At 42.8% G+C, this 15,995-nt stretch overlaps 1 protein-coding gene across 3 annotated transcripts in view; it reads right to left on the reverse strand.

Moving 5' to 3' along the window:
- Nucleotides 1-15,995, reverse strand: part of YARS1 (tyrosyl-tRNA synthetase 1) — a 29,894-nt gene that overhangs the window by 8,432 nt on the left and 5,467 nt on the right. For all 3 annotated transcript variants that reach the window (XM_047793086.1, XM_047793085.1, XM_047793088.1), the window contains exons 4-7: nt 10,988-11,117; nt 7,322-7,402; nt 3,001-3,093; nt 388-523 (exon numbers count right to left, since the gene is read on the reverse strand). In XM_047793086.1, the coding sequence (XP_047649042.1) occupies nt 388-523; nt 3,001-3,093; nt 7,322-7,402; nt 10,988-11,117 (440 nt within the window). The remainder of the gene's footprint in view (nt 1-387; nt 524-3,000; nt 3,094-7,321; nt 7,403-10,987; nt 11,118-15,995) is intronic.

Consider the following 15,995-nt stretch of genomic DNA (forward strand, 5'->3'; position numbering starts at 1 on the left):
GAAATTCATCATATGGCATTTTATTGTTTTGAAACTGGATGAGTGGTAAAGTGGTAGACCCAGCTAGCATCCAAGCTCAGGGCAGAGGAGGGCGTCTTACCTCTCTCTTGTATTCTTCTAGTCCGACATGCCTGCCCCCTTCATTTCTACCACTGCTGCCCACCCTGCCATCCCTCTGCCCCTCTTAGACCCTAACCTGGTAACAAACACACAGACAACTCAATGATATACCCACTTCAATCGCACATTAATACATGAGAAAGCAGAGCAGAGCATCAGGAAAGCCAGCCCCTGGAGGAAGATTCTGTGACAAGCTTCAAGTATGATCCCAGCACTGGTTTTGCTATTTCAGTCTGGCCTCCGAGAAGAAAACAGGGAGTGTCTTACCAGACTTGAGGGGAAAGAGGACATGCTTGATGAAGGACAGGACGCCATTGTTGTCCACGTTCCCTGGCTCACAGAAGGCCTTCTTCAGTTTTTTCTTCACATCCTCTTTCCGATCAAGGAGATCAATCTTGGACTCCTAGAAGCCAGGAAGGGGAAGAGGACCTCTTGTGGTTGAAAATGACAATATGCTTAACTAATCTGCTTTTCTTTCTTTCTTTTTTTTTTGGTCTTTTTGCCTTTTCTAGGGCTGCTTCCCGCAGCATATGGAGGTTCCCAGGCTAGGGGTCGAATAGGAGCTGTAGCCGCTGGCCTAGGCCAGAGCCACAGCAATGCAGGATCCGAGCCACGTCTGCAACCTACACCACAGCTCACGGCAACGCCGGATCCTTAACCCACTGAGCAAGGCCAGGGACCGAACCTGCAACCTCATGGTTCCTAATCGGATTCGTTAACCACTGAGCCACGACGAGAACTCCCTTTCTTTTGGTCTTTTTTAGGGCTGCACCCATGGTAAAAGGAATTTCCCAGGCCAGGGGGCCGAACCAGAGCTGTAGATGCTGCCCTCCGCCACAACCACAGCAACAGCAGATTCCGAACTGAGTCTGTGACCTACACCACAGCTCATGGCAATGCCGGATCCTCATGGATACTGGTCAGATTTGTTATTGCTGAGCCACAATGGAAACTCCTGCTTAACTAATCCATATTTTACTTGTTTTGGACAAAGATTTAAACATTAAAGGACTTTAACAAAAGCAAAATTAATTAGAGTGGAGGATCATTCACAATACTAAATAAGAGTATTTTAATTTTTCTCTCTTCCTCTTAGGGCTTGTTTGCAGCATATCGGATCATTTATACATATGTAGCTGGAGAATAAAAGGCCTGTGTTTTTTCACCTAAGACTATATTATAAGTATTTCTCAGTGGTTGGCTGGTCTTCACTTGCAATTTTTATGCTATATTATATTCCCAAGTATTAGTGACTACATAATTTTTCAGCAATTCTACACTGTTAGGTTATGTTCTAGTTTTTACAATTACATGCACTGCTACAATGAACACCTCGCAGAGGTCCTTTTACCTTCTCTAGTATTATTTCCTTAAACCACCCAAAGCCACTGGGCCCTAAACTGTTTTGTGATAGGCGTATACCAAGTGACATTGGCATCGGCAATGTTTGGATACATGCTTCACAGCAGTCACCAACACCAGGTGTTGGGTATTATTTGTAGCCATTTGTCCTTTTCAGGGTAATAGGCTGTGTTCCTTGTTTTGGAGTGAATGAACTCATGCTCACTTGTGTTCAGTGGTTACCAAGCTCTGGTCAACATATGACTGTATGTGAATCACCTGGGGTGCTTTAAAAAAACATAAATTACGGGGTTCCACCCAAATCTAATGAGTAAAAATGTCTTGGGGTTGGGCCAGCCATCTGTATTTTTTTTTTTTTTTGGTCTTTTTGCCTTTTCTAGGGCCACTCCTGCGACATATGGAGGATCCCAGGCTAGGGGTTGAATTGGAGCTGTAGCCGCCAGCCTATGACAGAGCCACAGCAACGCAGGATCCGAGCCGAGTCTGCAACCCCCACACCACAGCTCATGGCAACGAGGGATCCTTAATCCACTGAGCAAGGCCAGGGATCGAACCCGTAACCTCATGGTTCCTAGTCAGATTCGTTAACCACTGCACCACGACGGGAACTCCAGGCATTTGTATTTTCAGAAGCTCTCCATGTGGTTCTGACATAGTCACCTTTAGGAACTGCTGCTGGCACTGATTTCCAGGATTAAGATGGTAAATGTTATCAAGTAAGATGAGCAATATACTTTGTCAGAGAAACAACTGACACATGGAGCATCGTAATGAGAGAAAAATGAATGAGTCTATTCCTTTAAAAATAACAACAACAGTTTCTATGCCCATCACCAATTCCTGATCGAAGTCAGGAATTAAAGAATTAGGTGAGTGTCCAAACATGATTGCAATCAGAATCAATTAGTAGGATTTGAAAAAAAAAATAAAGGTTTCCTGAGTTGTTCCCCCAAACCACTTTATCAGAATCTTTAAGGACAGGGCCTCAATCAACTCTCTCTCTCTCTCTCAAAGGTTCCCTAGGTGATTCTAAAGATCAGTCATGTTTGGGAACCCAGAATGCAACCTTCCTTTGGGTTCTATGAACTCCTCTATCCTGTGCCCTTAGGGATCAGTATTTTCCCCAAGCAAGACTTTTAAATGTTAAAAGACATCATATTTATCAAAATCATTATATCAAACCTCACCCTAAGGATCAACATGCTAATTGGTGAAATGCAACCACAACCTTCTCATTAAATAAAGTTGAATTTTATCCCAGTTCTATGGCTGAAGAAATTACTTTTGCAGGTGCTTTTTATCTAAAGCAGTAAAAAGCTTAAAATTATGACTGGATCTCATCAGGACTGCTTCCTGGGTCCTTCAATACTTAAGAACCACTGGAATTAATTGGATAACTTAAGATTTCTTGTAACTCAAATATCTGAGAATTCTAGTTAGAACACGTTACTGTCCTTTCTAGCCCTCAATTTCTTTATCTCTTGCTGAAGACTTCTCAAGTTCGAGTTGACAACCTACCTCTTCTGAAGAGCTCATTTTGCTGCCAGTTAATCCGGGAACCATAGGATTCATCAGATGGACCCGTTTTGAGTAGCCAAGCGCAGGGAGGTACTGAGGGGTTAGAAAGAAACACAGAAAAGCAGGTATTAGTATAAATTCCCCCTTAGTACCCTGATCTCATCTAACCTGGCCAGCCATTTAACAGTTTGATATACTCCTTCCAAGCCTTTTTCTACTGAATAATACAACTTTTCTTTCTTTTTTTTTTGGAGGAGGGGGTGCATCTGCTGCACAGGGAGGTTCCCAGGCTAGGGACTGAATCTGAGCTATAGCCACTGGCCTAGGCCACAGCCACGGCAACACCAGATCCAAGTTGCATCTGTGACCTATACCACAGCTCACGGCAATGCCAGATCCTTAACCCACTGAGTGAGGCCAGGGGTGGAAACGGCATCCTCAAAGATACTAGTCAGATTCGTTTCCACTGAGCCACGACAGGAACTCTTTTTTTTTTTTTGTCTTTTTTGCCTTTTCTAGGGCTACTCCCGTGGCATATGGAGGTTCCCAGGCTAGGGGTCCAATCGGAGCTGTAGCCACCGGCCTACGCCAGAGCCACAGCAACGCACACCACACCACAGCTCACGGCAACACTGGATCCTTAATTCACTGAGTGAAGCCAGGGACCGAACCCACAACCTCATGGTTCCTAGTCGGATTCGCTAACCACTGAGCCACGACGGGAACTCCTAAGCAGAGATTTTAGAGGCTGCACAGTACTGGAGAGACAGATGTTGAAGTTTAGTCCAATCAAAGCAGAGAGGGCTTTGTGAACACCTGGAAATTTCAGTTTGAGACCCTCAAAAGGCCACATCCTAAGATAAAAGATCCACATCACAGGAGGAAAAGCAAACTGAAACAGACCAGTTCTAACAAAGCCTCAAACGGACCCTTAACAGGATCGAGGGAATAAATCAGTAATTTAACAGGCTACAGAAAACACAACACTCTATAAACATAATCCAGAGCCTCTACACCATATCTATGGTGTCTTTGACATAATAAAAAAGTACTAGAAATGGGAAGCAGAAAAAAGCGACTCACAGTCAAGAGGGAACAGTCAATAAAAGCAGATGTGGACAATTCAGATATTGGAATAAGCAGATCAGGATGTTCAAAATAACTATGATTGATGTATTAAAGGAAATGAAAAGATTGACAAAATGGATAAAAGATGGAGAACTATAAAACAGAATTGCAACCTATAAAAAAAGAATCAAACGGAATTTCCAAAATAGCACAGATCAATACTTGATGGATTTAACAGGAGATAGGAATGATGAACATGAAGAAATGTCGGTAGATAATATCCAAACTAAAGCACAGAGGGAACAAAGAAGGGAAAACAACAGAATAGGCTATGAGACATGTGGGACATGGTCCAGAGGTCAAATCTATGTAAAATTAGAGGAGAGAGAGAGACTAGGACAGAAACAATATTTAAAGGAAATAGTAGGGGACAATTTTCTAATTGTGATGAAAATATTGACCCTCAGAATCATGAAACTCAGCAAAATCTAAGTAGGATAAATACAAAGAAAACTACAGCTAAAAACATCACAGTCAAATTGCTGAAAATCAAGAGGCAGAGGAAAACCTTAAAAGCAATCAGAGAAAAGATTTATTATCTGCAAAGGAGAAACAATGATATTTATGGGTGACTTTTCAATGGACACTATTTTTTTAATTCTTTTTAAAAATAAGTATAGCTGATTTATGCTGTTGTGCCAATTTCTGCTGTACAGCAAAGTGACACAGTCATACATACATATACATTTCAACAGAAACTATCTTAAAAGCCAGAGGCAACAAGATAACTCCTTAAAGTGCTAAAAGAAAAAGAACTGGGGAGTTCCCATCATGGCGCAGTGGCAACGAATCCGACTAGGAACCAGGAGGTTTCGGGTTCAATTCCTGGCCTCATTCAGTGGGCTGAGGATCCAGCGTTGCTGTGAGCGTGGTGTAGGTCGCATAAGCGGCTTGGATCTGGTTTTGCTATGGCTGTAGTATAGGCCGGCAGCAACAGCTCTGATTAGACCCCTAGCCTGGGAACTTCCACATGCCTCGGGTGCGGCCCTAAAAAAGACAAAAAGAAAAGAAAAGAAAAAGAACTGCAAACTTAGAATTTTACACCGAGTAAAAGCAAAAGAAAGATGTTCGCAGACAAAAGGAAGTCAAAAGAACTCATTACCAAGAGACCTGAACTGCAAACACAAAATACAAAGGGGTCTTTAGGCTGAAGTAAAGTCATCCCAGGTAGATACACAGAGGCACAGGGAAGAATCGAGAGTATCAGAAAAGGTAAATGGGGGAGTTCCCACTGTGGCTCGGTGAAAACGAATCTAACTAGTATCCATGAGGACGCAGGTTCCATCCCTGGCCTTGCTTAGTGGGTTAAGGATCCGGTGTTGCCATGAGCTGCAGTGTAGGCTGCAGACGCGGCTCAGATCTAGCATTACGTGGTTGTGGCATAGGTCAGTGGCTTCAGCTCTAATTTGACCCCTAGCCTGAGAATTTCCATTTGCCGCAGATGTAGCCCTAAAAAAAAAGAAGAAAAGAAAAGGTAAATGGGGGTAAATATACATGGAAATTGATCGCTTAAAAAAGTTATAATCAGGTCTCTGGGATTTAAAATATATGTGAAAATAAAATATATAACAATAGCACAAAGGGCAAAAGGGTTTTTGCTTTTTTTTAAAGGGTGTCAAATGTGAAAAACTTATGGTTTCCAAATGAGACAGGTTGTGGGGTGGGGGGCATGCACTGAGGGTTGGGGATGGATATGCCTTAAAATTTGTTTGTGGTGATTGCTATACACCTAGAAATGTAATAAAATTCTTAAATAATTTTTAAAAAGGGTGTTAAATGGGATAAAACTATTCTAGGTTCTTGCATTGTTGGGAAGTAGTAAAAATAACTAACAAACTGTAATAAATTATAAAGATAGATGTTTTAATTTCTGGGGCTGGGCTGGGCAAAACTTTTCAGTAAAGGGCCAGATAATAAACATTGTAGGCTCTGTAGGTCATATATGACCTCTATTGCATATATCTAATTTTTTTTTTCTTTTTTCATTTTATGGCCACACCTGTAGCATATGGAAGTTTCCAGACCAGGGTTGAATCAAGCTGCAGCTGAGGCCTATGCCATAGCCACGGCTATACTACATCTGAGCTGAATCTACAACCTACACCTCAGCTTCCAGCAACACCAGATCCTTAACCCACTGAGCGAGGCCAGAGATTGAACCTGAATCCTCATGGAGACTATATCAGTTCCTTAACCTGCTGAGTCACAATAGGAACTCCCCCTTTTTTTTTTTTTCTCCTTTGGCTGTGCCTTTGGCATTCAGAAATTCCTAGGCCAGGGACTGAACCTGTGTGCCACAGCAGTGACCCGAGCCTCATTAGTGACAATGCTGGATCCTTAACCTGCTAAGCCAACAGGGAACTCTAAGAAATACTTGAATAATAATTATAAAAAGAATACTTACATCATAAACATTTCCCCATGTATTAAATCATCTGAAAATCACTTAAAAATATTATACAGGGAGTCTTCTGTTGTGGCCCAGGAGTAACAAACCAAACTAGTATCCATGAGGATGTGGGTTTGATCCCTGGCCTTGCTCAATAGGTTAAGGATCTGGTACTACTGCAAACTGTGGTGTAGGTCATAGACGTGACTCAGATCTGACATTGCTGTGGCTGTGGCACAGGCTGGCAGCTGCAGCTCAGATTCAACCCCTAGCCTGGGAACTTCCATATGCCTCACCTGTGGCCCTATTAAAAAAAGAAAAGAGCGTTTCCTTGGAAACTGAGCTGTTAGAAAAAAAGCAGGAGCTACTACTGTGGCACAACAGGATTGGCAGTGTCTTGAGAGTGCTGGGACACAGGTTTGATGCCCAGCACAGTGGTTAAGGATCCAGCATTGCCACAGCTGCAGCTTAGGCTGTAACCATGGCTTGGATCTGATTCCTGGCCTGGGAGCTCCAAATGCTGAGAGGCAGCCAAAAAAGAAAAAAGAAAGACGCAAATTCAACAGGTGTAGAGGCAGCTTCCAGGTGGCAGCAAGAGCACAGACTACAGAGTCACACAGATCTGAGCGCTAATTCCTGCTAGGTCACTAAGTGTGTGACATGGACAGTTCCTTACTCTCTACTGTCAGCTACCTCATCTGTAAAACAAGGAGAATAACAACTACAAGACGATTGCTGGGACCGAAACTTTTATGCATACCCCTGAGGCTCAAAAGAAAAAAAGGCAGGAAAGAGGACACTAACCTTCTCTGCAAAGGTGAAAATCTTTCTCTGATCAACGCCTCCAAATTGGGCATCCACTTTCAAATATTCTTCATCCAAGGCCTGTGGAGAGAAACACACGAGCATAAATTCCTACCATATCTCTTCTATATGGGTCTGAGAAATCAGAAACTTGAAAACCTCTCAATTTCTACTAAAAGGTAGAACCTGAGAGCAAATAGGCAGCACTCAGCCAGCTTGTTGGCTTCAAGAGTTAGATACGTATTTGCTGAGTGCCCATAGTGGACAGTACTCCACATGGATGTCATGGGGTAAAAAAATAAAGAGTCTTGGAGTTCCTGTTGTGGCTCAGCAGTAATGAGCCAGACCAGTATCCATGAGGACTTGGGTTCGATTCCTGGCCTCAATCAATGGGTTAAGGATCCGGTGTTGCCATGAGCTGTGGTGGAGGTCACAGATGTGGCTTGGATCTAGCACTGCTGTGGCTATGGTGTGGGCTGGCAGCTGTGGCTCTGATTCAACCCCTAGCCTGGGAACTTTCATATGCCATAGGTGCAGCCCTAAAAAAAAAAAAAAGAGAGAAGAATTCCTAACCTCAGGAAGCTCAAGATGCAGTAGAGAAAGGAGGGAAGAAGACATTCCACAGTTATGTCAAAGGCACCCAGCGAACAAGGCAGCCTGTGACAAGCATCAAATAACTGATATAAGAAGCAAGCGTGGAATTCCCGTCATGGTGCAGCGGAAACGAATCTGACTAGGAACTCTGAGGTTGCAGGTTCAATCCCTGGCCTTGCTCAGTGGGTCAAGGATCCGGCGTTGCTGTGAGCTGTGGTGTAGGCCATCAGCAACAGCTCCGATTAGACCCCTAGTCTGGGAACCTTCATATGCTGCAGGTGTGGCCTAAAAAGGCCCCCCCCCCCAAAAAAAAAGCAAGTGCTGTGAGAGCTTAGGGAAAAAGGCAAGACTCAATTAGTGAATGGTTACTATCACTTACTACTAAGCCCTACTGCCAGCCCTGTGGATGCAGAGATGAGTCAGACCCAGATTCTGCCTTCAAGAAGCCAATTACTTAGTTGAGGAGAGAGACATATAAACAGATACTTTCAATACGGCATGCCAAGGGTTAACTTACATGTTTATTTAAGGAACCTGCTAACATGAAGAAAGAAATGATTGCCTCTACCTGGTCGTAGAGGTGGCAGTGAAGGCTTCTTAGAATCAGACTGTGGGCTGAGCTTGGTTTTGAGGAATATGTAGATGTTTTTCTTTCTTTAAAAAATTTTTTTTCTTTCTTTTTTTAAGGGCTGCACCTGTGGCATATGGAAGTTCCTGGGGTAGAGGTCAAATGGGAGCTGCAGCTGTCGACCCATGCCACAAATACGACAATGTGGGATCCGAGCTGCATCTGCGACATGCCACATTTTGTGGCAACGCTGGATCTTAACCCACAGAGTGAGGCCAGGGTTCGAACCCACATCCTCAAGGATACTAGTTGGGTTCTTAACCTGCTGAGCCACAACAGGAACTCCTATAGATGTCTTTCACCATGTATAGGAAACAATGTGAGAAGGCACAGAGGTGTGAAGTATTCAGGGAAATTATGAGTGATTTAGTCTGTAAAAGCATAAAACCCAAGGGATGTGGGAAGTGGTGAATGACGAGGTTAGAAAAGTTGGTAAGGACCCTGAGTGTCATGTGAGGGTGCCTAGCATCATCCTGGCCAGCAGATAATTTTAAGAAGAAACATGAGTCATGCACTGTAGAAAAGTCACACCAGTATGACGGCAGAGTGTGGAGTGGTGGCCCGTGGGCTGGAGACAAAACAGCTAGAATGTTGCTATGAGAGTCCAGGTGAGAAGTAACAACGAACCAAGTTGGTGGGGATGTAGAGCAAGAATGAATTTAGGAGTTTCCATCATGGCTCAGTGCTTAACGAATCCGACTAGGAACCATGAGGTTGCAGGTTTGATCCCTGGCCTCGCTCAGTGGGTTAAGCTGTGGCTGTGGTTTGGCTGGCAGCTGTAGCTCTGATTAGACCCCTAGCCTGGGAACCTCCATATGCCTCAAGTGCCGCCTTAAAAGAAGGACAAAAGACCAAAAAAAAAAAAAAAAAGAAAAGAAAAAAAAAGAATTTAAGAGATTTTTAAGAAGCTAAATTGATAAAATTTAGTGTCCAATTGGATGGTGGGGTGGGGGGAAGAGGAAGAGAGGAAGAGAAAGGTGAGCAAGCACTTAGAATCTAGAATGGCATTGTCCAACAGAACTTTCTGTGAGGATGGAAACGTTCAGTTTCTGTGCCATCCAACAGGTTAGCCACCAGCCACACATGGCTCGTGAGCAGCCTGAAAAAAAACCAATGTGACTGAAGAACTAAAAATTTAGTTGTTACCTTTAATAGCCACGTATGACTATGGCTAGAGGCTACCAGAGTGGAAAGTGCAGATATGGAGTGTCTGACTAAGGAAAGACTCGATTTTCCTTCTTCAAGTTTTCAAAAAATGTATTTACTTATTGGCTACACCTGTGGCATATGAAGTTCCTGGGCCAGGGACTGAACCCATGCCACAGCAGTGACTTGAGCCATAGCAGTGACAATGCCAGATCCCTAACCACTTGTGCCACATGGGAATTCCTCATTTATCTTTTTTTAATTAAAAAATTTTTTTTAATTGAAGCATAGTTGATGTACAATGATATTAGTTTCTGGCATATAGCAAAGGGATTCAGTTTTATATGTATACAAATATGTTACATAACATAAATATACCATATACTATATAATTATACAGTATTATAAACATTATATAAAATATGTATTTTTTAGAGTCTTCTTCATTATGGCTTGTTATAAGATATTGAGGGAGTTTCCGCCCTGGCTCAGCGGAAACAAATCTGACAAGCATCCATGAGGATGCAGGTTTGATCCCTGGCCTTGCTCAGTGGGTTAAGGATCCGGCATTGCTTTGAGCTGTGGTGTGGGTCGCAGAGCGTTGCTATATGGTTGTGGCATAGGCCAGTGGCTACGGCTCCAAGATTCAACCCCTAGCCTGGGAACCTCCATATGCTGTGGGTATGGCCCCAAAGCCAAAAAAACAAAAAACAAAAAACAAAAAAACATATATTGAACATACAGGTCCTTGTGCTATATGGTAGGACCTTGTTGTTTATTTTATGTGTAGTAGTTTGCATGACCTGATTTTATTATATCAAACAGTAGAGAAACATACAAAGGAAAAGCGAAGTCTAATGACTTTTATCCCACCTTTCAGAGCTAATAACCAGTATCAAATTTTGGTTTGACTCTTCCCATGCTTTCTCCATGTTCATACAAACACACACACACATGAAATATGATGTTTATTTTGCTTAATTGGAAAAAGGATCATGCCTAAAATTCACTCCTTACTCTTCAATTAAAGGATCATTATTATCATAAAGAAGACACGTGAGGTGAGCAGTGTTTTAAAGGACAGACGTGTAGGGAAGACTTAGAGTTGAAGAAGTCAAAAGAGTGTTCCAGGAAGTTGGAGGGAGGGACCAAGGGAAATGAAGGCAGGAAGGAAGGCCTACAGCTCGGTGAAGGCACAGTCGGTACCCGGGTCTAACTGGGGCTAAGAGAGAGCTTTGTGACCAGTCGTTCCAGAGCAGCAAAGATGCCGCTTCTGGGCGACGCCATCCCCCACGTACCTGCAGCCCTGGATACAGCAGGCCGCTCAACAGGGGGTGCTCCACCTGCTTGACCACCTCCGCTCCAGCCTTCTTGGCGTCGTGCTGAGTGACCACGGAGGAGAGGCGATACACATCTAGCGTGTACTCTCTGAGGAGGAAACAAGAGGGGACAGCAGTGAGACTGCGCCCAGGCCTCAGCTGAATCCGAAAGCACAGTATTACGCCACTCTTCCAATCTTAAGATGTTCAGAACACTGCCCGGTAGTTTCTAAAATGTGAGCAGTCCACACTCTCTTTTAAAATACTGCTTTATTTTTACGTTTTTCCTTTTTTTTTTCTTTCTTTTTCAGCATATGGAAGTTCTCAGGCCAGAGACTGAATCTGAGCCAGAGCTGTGATCTACACCACAGCTGTACCAACACTGGATCCTTAATCCACTGTGCCAGGAGGAAGATCGAACTGGTGCCTCCACAGTGACAAGCTGGATCATTAAACCCACTGCGCCACAGCAGGAATGCCTTTTTTTTTTTGGTTGTGTCTGTGGCATGCAGAAACTTCCAGGCCAGGGATCAAATCCAAGCCACAGCGGTGACCCAAGCCACCACAGTGACAATGCCAGATCCTTAAATGCTAGGTCACCAGGGAACTTCCTTCACTTATCTCTTGAAATACAGCTTCTCTGCCATTCCCCTCCATTCTCTTCTCTGGAATGTCTATTAAATAAAACAAAAGAATTTCTCGATCTGTCTTCCATGTCTTTTTTTTTCTTATAACTTTAAACACATGTAAGGAATAATGAACAATATTAAAATAGACTATCTATCATTCAGTTTAAGTAAAGGGACGTAGGAGTTCCCTGATGGCCTAGTAGTTAACGACTTAGCATTGTCACTGCTATGGCTTGGGTTTGATCCCTGGCCCAGCTCTCCAGAGTAACCATTAGCCTGAACTTTTGTGCTTCTTTCCCTCCCACCCCGCCACCTCCCAGGGCCACACCTGTGGCACATGGAAGTTCCCAGGCTTGGGGTCGAAGTAGAGCTGCAGGTGCTGGCCTACACCACGGTAACACCAGATTGGAGCTGCATCTGGGACCTATGCCTCAGCTTGTGGCAACACAAGATCCCGCTGAGCCACAACAGGAACTCTTCCACTCTTCCTTTTTTACACTGTTTTTATACTGTTTTTTATACTGTTTGAATCTCTAAAAACTGTGCTGTAAATATTATGTGTATCCTGGTATACATGTGCAAGTTCCTTTTTATATGCTTAGAATTTCTGGATCATAGAGGATTTGCATCTTCAACTTCAGCTCAAGATAATATCAAAATACTTTCCAAAGTGGCTTTTTATCAATTTTATTACTTACTACTGTCATTATTTTAAATTTTGCCAATTTGGTAAGTATGAACAGTTTCTCACTATAGTTTTAACCTATATTTAAGGGAAGTTAAGCATTTTCCCATAAATGCACTGGCTATTTGGTTTCTTCTGTGAAATGCCTACTTAAATTTTTCCGATTGGACTGACTCATTTTTTGACAATTGATTTTGTAGTTTTTGACATATATAATACTGGACGTTACTCCTTTGCCAGTTATATTATGTCATAAATATCTTCTCCCAGTTGGTGGCTTGTCTTTTCACTTTGCTCTCAATGTACTACTGAAGGTCTTAATTTTAATGAAGTTGAATTCATCCATCTTTTCCTGTGATTATCTACCTATCTATCTATCTATCTATTGCTTGCCTCACCTGTGGCATACAGAAGTTCCTGAGCTATGGGCTGAATTGGAGCTGCAGCTGCAGGGCTGCACCACAACTAAAGCAACATGGATTTGAGCTGTATCTGTGACCTACGCCTCAGCTTATGGCAATGCCCTATCCTTAATCCACTGAGCAAGGCCAAGGATTGAACCTGCAACCTCATGGATACCATGGTTAGGTTCTTTAATCCACAGAGCCACAATGGGAACTCCTTTTCCTATGACTTGTGATTTTGATGTGTCTTATTTAATTTTCCCTGACCTGTGATGATAAAAGTTTTTTTTTTTTTTCCCCTTGGGGCCACACTTGTGGTGTATGGAAGTTCCCAGGCCACTGCTGTCCTCAGCAGTGACAAGGCCAGATCCTTAACCCACTGAGCCACAAGAGAGTCCAAGACAATCTTACATATTGCCTTTTAAATGGTTTTTTTTTTTTTTTTTGCTTTTTAGGACTGCACCCATGGCATAAGGAAGTTCCCATGCTAAGGGGTCAAACTGGAGCTACAGCTGCTGGCCTACACCACAGTCACAGCAATGCCAGATCTGAGCCGCATCTACGACCTATACCACAGCTCATGGCAATGCCAGATCCCCGACCCACTGAGTGACGCCAAGGATTGAACCTGCGTCCTAATGAATACTAGTCGGATTTGTTTCCACTGAGCCACAATGGGAATTTCCTTAAATGTTTTATAGTTTGGCCTTTACAATTAAATCTTAAATCCACTTGGAATGAAGGAATCATTTTTTTCCCTATATGGATAACCAACTGTCTCTGTACAACCATTTTTTCTTAAAAGTATTTCTGCTTTGCTGACCTGTAATGTCAGCTCTGTCACATATCTAGTTCCCATATTTGTGAGGATCTATTTCTGAACTCTCTATTCTGTCCCAGAGGTTAAGCCTCTAACCCCATGTTATATAAATGACAAAGGGCTTGGAATCCAGAACACAGAAGGTATTCCTAAAAAAATTTTTAAAATGGGTCAAAACACCTGCATAGATATTTGAATGACAGAAAAGGAAACACGAGTGGACAACAGAAACATGAAAATAAACTTTTTAAATAAATATTTTCAGATATTTTACCCTAACACTTGAGTGGTAGTTTGGGTGCGTCAGATTTTTTTGGTTGGAAATTTCTTTCTAAAGGCTTTGCTTTATCTCCTTTTAGCTTGCAAAGTTCCTTTGGAGAAATGCAAAACCATTCTGATTCCTGACATTTTGTATGTGACTTCTTTTGTCCCTGTGTAAGTTTATATAGTACTTGTGCTTTAAAATTTCAAGATAATGCACTTTAGTATGAGTTTATTATTTACATTTATTGTATTAGGCCCTCTGTTGGCCCCTTCAATCTGGAAACTCATGCAGAGATGTCCTTTAATTGTCCTTAAGTTAGTATTTCATTAATGATTTCCTTCCTTCTGACTCTTGGTTTTCTTTTCTGGTACACTTATTTTTCAAATATTGGACCTTCTGGCCTAGAACTCCACTTTGATTTTTCCCTTTTTCTTTTTATTGTGGTCAGTGAGGCCACGAAAACCGAAGTTCAAGCATGTACAATTCAATGAGCTTCCAACATGTAGTCTTCAGTGTTCCTCTTGTCACATTTTACAGATTCTAATACACATTTTTCTTTCCTTTTTATGGCTGTACCTGTGGCACATGGAAGTTCCCAGGCTAGGGGTCTAATTGGAGCTCAGCTGTGGCCTATGCTACAGCCACAGCAATGCCAGACCTTAACCTACTGAGCGAGACCAGGGATCAAAGCTGCATCCTCACAGACACAACGTCTGGTCTTTAACCCAATGAGCCACAATGGGAACTCCTCTAAGTCACATCTTTTAAAAACATAGCATTTCTGAGATCTAGATGACTCTTTTATCGCCAGGGATCAAACCTGTGCCATGGCAGCGACAATGCCAGAACGTTAACTTGCTGAGTTCCCATGGACCTCCAATTTTAGATTAATTAAAACACAAATCTCTGTATTCCCACTTTCACTTGGCTTCTGGCCACTGAATATTTTTGACTAATTTGTGTTTTGTTTTTTGTTTTGTCTTTTTAGGCCTGTACCTGCGGCATATGGAAGTTCCCAGGCTAGGGGTCGAATTGGAGCTGTAGCTGCCGGCCTATGCCACAGCCACAGCAACACTGCCCATTGACAATACATCTGGTCACCCAAGAGCTCTGAGGGAGATGTACAATGGGATTAATGTTGTTTACATGCATGCTAAGACAACATCCATTCCGCACCCCATGTATCAAAGAGTAATTTCGATTTTCAAGTCTCATTATTCTAGAAACGTGTTCCGTAAGGCTATAGCTGCCACAGGCAGTTACTCCTCTGATGGATCTGGAAAAAATAAATTGAAAATCTTCTAGAAAGGATTCATCATTCTAGACGCCATCAAAAACATTCCTGATTCATGGGAAGGGGTCAAAACGCCAACATTAACAGGCATTTGGAAGAAGCTGATTCCAACCCTCACAGATGAAATTGAGAGGTTCAAAACTTTAGTGTAGGAAGTAACTGCAGATGTGGTGGAAACAGCACGAGAACTAGAATTAGAAGTGGAGCCTGAATTGCTGCAATCTCATGCTAAAACCTAAATGGATGAGGCATTGCGTCTTACGGATGAGCAGAGAAAATGGTTTCTTGAGATGGAAACAACTCCTGATGAAGATGCTGTGAAGACTGTTAAAATGACAGCAAAGGATTTACAATGGTACATCAACTTAGCTGGTAAAGCAGTGGCAGGGTAAGAGGATTGACTCTAATTTTGAAAACAGTTCTACTGTGGGTAAAATGCTATCAAAAAGCACTGCAAGCTACAGAGAAATCATTCGAGTCAATTGATGTGGCAAACTTTATGGCCGTCTTATTTTAAGAAACTGCCAGAGCCACCTCAGTTCTCAGCAACCACCACCCTGATCAGTCAGCGGCCATCAACATCAAGGCAAGACCTTCCATGAGCAAAAAGATTATGATTCACTAAAGGCTCAGATGATGGTTAGCACTTATTTGTCTTTTTGCCATTTTCTTGGGCCGCGCCTGCGGCACATGGAAGTTCCCAGGCTAGGGATCAAATCGGAGCTGCAGCCACCAGCCTACACCAGAGCCACGGCAACATGGGATCTGAGCCGCATCTGCAACCCACACTACAGCTCACGGCAACACCGGATCCTTAACCCACTGAGCAAGGCCAGGGATGGAACCCACAACCTCATGGTTCCTAGTCGGATTCGTTAACCACTGAGCCA

The sequence above is a fragment of the Phacochoerus africanus genome, chromosome 8 (genome assembly GCF_016906955.1).
Source record: "Phacochoerus africanus isolate WHEZ1 chromosome 8, ROS_Pafr_v1, whole genome shotgun sequence".
Classification (NCBI taxonomy): Eukaryota; Metazoa; Chordata; class Mammalia; order Artiodactyla; family Suidae; genus Phacochoerus; species Phacochoerus africanus.